General features: G+C 40.7%; 1 protein-coding gene across 2 annotated transcripts in view; it reads left to right on the forward strand.

Annotated features, from left to right (window-relative positions):
• The window catches only part of hdac11 (histone deacetylase 11), a 28,637-nt gene that overhangs the window by 17,659 nt on the left and 5,292 nt on the right, over window positions 1–5,686 (forward strand). For both annotated transcript variants that reach the window (XM_020618281.1, XM_020618282.1), the window contains 3 exons: window positions 2,082–2,158; window positions 3,415–3,477; window positions 5,150–5,246. In XM_020618281.1, the coding sequence (XP_020473937.1) occupies window positions 2,082–2,158; window positions 3,415–3,477; window positions 5,150–5,246 (237 nt within the window). The remainder of the gene's footprint in view (window positions 1–2,081; window positions 2,159–3,414; window positions 3,478–5,149; window positions 5,247–5,686) is intronic.

Consider the following 5,686-nt stretch of genomic DNA (forward strand, 5'->3'; position numbering starts at 1 on the left):
GGGGGCCTCTGTCCATAGGACAACAATCAGTCGTATACTGCATTTAAAACAGCCAATGAAAGAAGCATAATGAAAAATACAAGAAGAACATAATGTAGTGAAGAGAGAATGTATGCTACATGGGAGCTGTGTGTGCAAATATTCAGCAGCGAGTGTGCAATTATGCATGTGCACACTGAGTGTGTAAACAGTACAGGTGGAATTCCATGAGATAGTTCCTGAGTCAGCTGTTTAGGAGTGATGGCAGATGGAAAGAAAGAGTTTTTCTAGTGTAGAGGTCCTGCATTTCACACTCCTGTACCTCCAGCCCAATGATAGAGGTGTGAACTATCCATGCTGGGGGTGGGTGGGATCTTTGAGGATGGAGGCAGCTTTCCTACGCCCCCTGTGGTGGTAAATGCTCTGCAGAGAGGGCAGTGGAGTCCTGGTGATCTTCTCAACAGTCTTTACCACTCTCTGCAGGCGCTACTATTATCTCCTTCGTCTTGTCCGTGTTGAGGCTGAGATTATTGTCCTTGCACCATTACACCAGACCAGTCACCTCCCTTCTGTAGGCTGCTTCATCCCCGCCAGTGATGCGACCTATCACTGTGGTGTCATTGCGAACAAGAACAATGATGTTGTCCTTGTGGGAGGCGACACAAGGTCCTCACTGATGAAGACGCCCAGGTATTTGAAGCTGCTCACCCTCTCTACTTCGAGCCCTTGGATGAACAGTGGCTGATGAGATCTACTCACCTTCCTCATGTCCACTATCATCTCCTTTGTGCCTGTCCGTGTTGAGGCTGGGATTATTGTCCTTGCACCATGACACCAGACCGGTCACCTCCCTCCTGTAGGGTGCTTCTTCCCTGCCAGTGATGTGACCTATCACTGCGGTGCCATCCACAAACTTTAGGATGATGTTGTCTTTGTGGGAGGCGACACAGTCGTGGGTGAACAGGGTGTAGAGCAGGTGCCTTATGACCTTGTTGACTTGCCTTCACTCCTATACCCACATAGAACTTCTATTGGTGTTAGTGATAATATAATTACAGACTCACTGGAAGTGTTAATAGTCTTCTTCAACAGTGTCAGTGGTTGGACAACTGAGTGGACCCAGCTCTCAGAGGTGCCTGCCACTACAAGCCAGTTGGGCTTGCATAACTGAATCTTAGTGATACAGTAGCCTATAAGCTTTATCATAGAAGTTTGTACACTATTTGAAAAATCATATTAAAAGTGAAATATTCTTTAAATTTATGTTGATGCAATCCTTGCTAGTGGTGGTGGTGATGTATGTTCATTCTGACTCGCTGCCATCCTTGGCCAGGCTGATTGAGTAAAAGGTCTTTGACTGAAAAGCCATGCTCATAATTTATTCCTCCCTTCTGGTTTGTGCCAAGCAGGGACTAAAAAAAGCCAAGTCAGAGTTTAACCTCTAGAGTCCCTGCGTCCTCATATGAGGACCGCACAGCTTGGGTTTCCAAAGCTCAGGACTCTAGAGGTTAAATTAGTACCCCATGCTTACTCAGCTCTTTCACACCTTCTGTTGATGAATGGGGGAAAAGATTGTTCTCCATCAATAAACATGATTTTAATAAAGATATAAAGGCTATTCAGACTCATCTGACATCTGCATATTGTGTAGCTCAACACTATGAGGAAGTAGAGGCTTTATAAAATTCTGTTTATGGAAGTCAGGCAATAAATGATAATCACATTTTACCCATTGCCTTACTGGCCTTTATTAATATTCAGCTCTATGTTATAGTTTAATGACCATGGGCATAGCAGGGCAGAGGAGACTATAACTCCTAATCTGAATCATCCCAATTAAAAAAAAGAGTTCCTTCACAGTCTTTCTATTCATACCTGTCCATTTTAATGATCATTGAACTATCCCAGTCTGGTGTCAATATACCCATTGTTGTACCACAGTCGAGCAGCAGCCATTTTTATAAGCAGCAATAAACTCAATAGGCCCATTTTAAATCACCAATTTATGGTCGTTTTGAATTATAGGCTTCTCTGATGTGCAGTGACCTGTTCAGCTTGTCTAATGGCCCTAACACTGAGTCGGTGAATCTTCTGTTTCCCAGGAGGAGGCTTTCACCACTGCTCCAGTGACAGGGGAGGGGGCTTTTGTGCCTATGCTGACATTAGTCTGGCCATCAAGGTACGACTGTTGTTGTTCACAGCTGAAGCTCATGGGAAGCATTGATGTGCAGCCTCCCTAGTAGTCAGACTCAGTTAGAGGCCTCTTCTGATTAAAGTAACACTAACTGTTGAAAAAAGGACTAACTTAAGTTATTAAGGCAAGAGTGCTCACACAGCATGTTTAAACAGAACACCGGAGCTGGTGTATTCATAAGCATAAGCATAACTTTATTGCCAAGCATTATTAAAAATACAAGGAATCTGACTCCAACCCAGTGGCCCCCGATGTGCACATTCACTGACAACTCCAATTAGGTTAAGGTCAATGAAAAGAAAAGCCGCATTATTTTTAGCCATTTTACTTTGTACAGCTGATGAACAGTGGTAATCTGCTGTCAGTATTTCTCTTGTTGCTGCCAGTCATGACACATTCTGATGATACATTGTACAGTGTGGTGCTGCCAGACCTTGATAAGCCTTGTACGTGCACAGTATTTATATACAATAGGCCTATATTATATGCAGTTTGTGGCTTCCATTCAGGTCATTGTGTCTACAGAATGTGATAGCTCATCTGTACTATATTGTTATGTTGTTGTCTTTGTACTTGAGCAAGTGCACTGAACTAACCTAGGACCACCGACCAAATTTTTTACCTGCCAGAAATCCATCCAGTTGGTCAGGAGCTAGATCATTGGTCGTTCTGCTGATTAACTGGGCGCCAGGACCCTGCTCACACTGTACATCTGAATTTCAGGCCCAATTCTAGCCGTGGGTGACTGCATCGTGTCTGAAATTGGGCCAAATCTGTATAGTGTCTGCTCAGCTTAAAGCATGGGCCTTACAATATATTTATCTAAGCTAACCCCCTCCACACATGAATGGTGTAATTAAAACTTAATATAGCTTATTCATCTAACTTATAATGTACTTGTCATCCAAATACACAAATTATGTTCCTTCATTTTCCTGAATACAGGCACTCTGGTTTTTTCTCTTGAGTCATTCCCATTATCCTGCTGCCAGAAATACTCACTAGAAGTGTGCAGTAATCCACCACTAAAACTAGTCCTCAACAAATGTAAAAACTGCACTGCCCAACGTTTTGAGTATGAGCTTTAACAGGTCTTTTGTGAATATTTTAGTTTCATTTCAAATGCAATTTCATCACAGAAGTAAACATTTTACTTTAAAATCCCTTAGGGAATATCTACAGTAAATAGTGAATGTCTTTTCTTTAGAAAGAAAGCAAATATTTTCTCATTTATCTTTCAGTTTCTGTTTGAGAGAGTGGAAGGGATCTCCAGGGCTACCATTATTGATCTGGATGCTCATCAGGTGAGCCAGTACTATTACCTTTCTCTGAATCAATGTGCATTGCTGTTTAGAAGCTGGCATTGATAATAAGATGACCCTGCCTTTACCTCCACACCAATCAGTGAGGCTCCCTGTGGGCCAAACTGGCCCTTATTATCATATGTAGTGGAATGCATATTAAAACATCTCCACTGGCAAACATCTGAGTGCCTGCAGGCCTGGGATAATAATACTGTGATATCTGCAGTAATATCATGTACTTTTGGCTTATTAATACAGTAAAACAAGAAACTATTTGTCATTTTTTATAGCAGTGCCATAAATGCTACACTCACATTTTCAATATTGTTAATATGTATATGGCATGCAGATTCACAACTTCTTAAAAGTATTTAAAAAAAAATGCTGAACTTAATGACATAAGATGAGTAAACACATTCTACAGTGGATTCAGAAAGTAGTCAGAACCCTGTTTTTGCACATTTTGTTGTGCTGTGGATTCAATTTTGAATGGATACAGCTGCCACTTTTAGCCATCATCATCAGCCATGATGACAGTGTGAAACCATGATCATGGATTTGTTTGAAATTAATCTAGAATCAAACACTGCAATCTTTTATTCTCAAAAGTATTCAGACCCTTTTTTGTGGCACTCTTGTTTCTGATCAGGTGCATATTGTTTGCTTTGTTGATCCTTCAGATGTGACTAGAACTCAACTGGAGTGCACCTGTTGCAAATTGAATTGATTGGGCATAGATGGAAAGGGGCAGCATGGTGGCGCTGTCTCCTCGCAGAAAAAAGGTTCTGGGTTCGAGCCACAGCCACCTTCCCGTATCTTACCTTAAACAATGGTATATGTACCGATGAAAAGAGATGTGTAACACTCTAAACAAAGTGGGTAATTGAGAAACCCCATATTTTAACTGGCATAATGCAGACAGAGGAACTTCTCCAGGCTATACAGTAAATACTGTTATATGTGAAACTGGTTCCTCAGGGTAACAAGAAAATACAGACAGTCACTGATCCAGCATGCTGATTGTTAACATATAGTTACAGCATGTAACTTCCTATAAAGTCACAAATGACTTTTACATTTCTGATTCTTTACACAGTAAATCAGTGAGATACAACAGTTATTTAGTTAGTTTTAGAAGCATTTTTGAACTCTTGACAGGGTCAGGCAATCTGTTTACTCCAGCTTCCAGTCCTTATGCTAAGCTAAAACGTATTGCCTCTCAAACATACACGAGACAGCTTGTTCTATACATCCTCCTTTTCATCCAGTTTGTTTTCACAGTACCTAATCTCCTCCTGACAGCAGCCAGACACTTTGGGTGACAAATGGAAGGAAGGAAATGAAAAGTGATGGAGTAGCCATGATTTTTTATTGGGTATTTCTAACATTTAATGTCTACAGATGACAAGACTATTTAGCCCTCATCTGGCGCTGTAAGTCGGCATAGAATGTCTCAGAGAGGAGTCACACCTGCGTGTATGTTGGCACAATCAAGTGATGTACTGTAGTTGACCACCAAAACATAAGTTATTAGATGCCTTATATTACACATCAATGAGGCATCTTCATGGGTGGAAAACCAGTTTGATTGATTGATTGAGTCAGTTTGTCATTGTTGGATGATGATTAAAGAAACAGATGGTATGAAAGCTGTGCTTCTGCTCTGTTATAGGGAAATGGACATGAGCGTGACTTCTTGGATGACAAGCGAGTGTACATCATGGATATGTATAACCGCTACATCTATCCTGGGGACGGATATGCCAAAAGTGAGTGAAAACACCATGCTTTTTTTTTTGTTCAAACATAGGTCAAAGGTCAAGGTCAAAATGTTTATTTGTCATATGCACAGTTAGGAAACGTGTTTCCCTGTACAATGAAATTCTTACTTTGCCGTCCACATGAATGCCACAAAATACAAATGAAATATAAAGTAGATAAATAAGTAACACAAAATCTAAGGCACTTTAAAACAGCAAATGAAGAGATATAATAAAAATATATAAGAATATAATAAGAGAATATATGCTGCATGGGAGCAGCATGTGCAGCAGTCAACAGTCATGGAGGCAGCTAACATAGTTTTTACCTTTAATATCATATTAATTTTGCTCATCATTAGATCTTTTTGCAGTTTTTCTGTTCTCGTGCACTTACATGTGATGCATTCTGCCAACAAAATATGCCTTGCTGGTGGTTGTGATAGGAG

The sequence above is a fragment of the Monopterus albus genome, unplaced genomic scaffold, assembly GCF_001952655.1.
Source record: "Monopterus albus unplaced genomic scaffold, M_albus_1.0 scaffold203.1, whole genome shotgun sequence".
Classification (NCBI taxonomy): domain Eukaryota; kingdom Metazoa; phylum Chordata; class Actinopteri; order Synbranchiformes; family Synbranchidae; genus Monopterus; species Monopterus albus.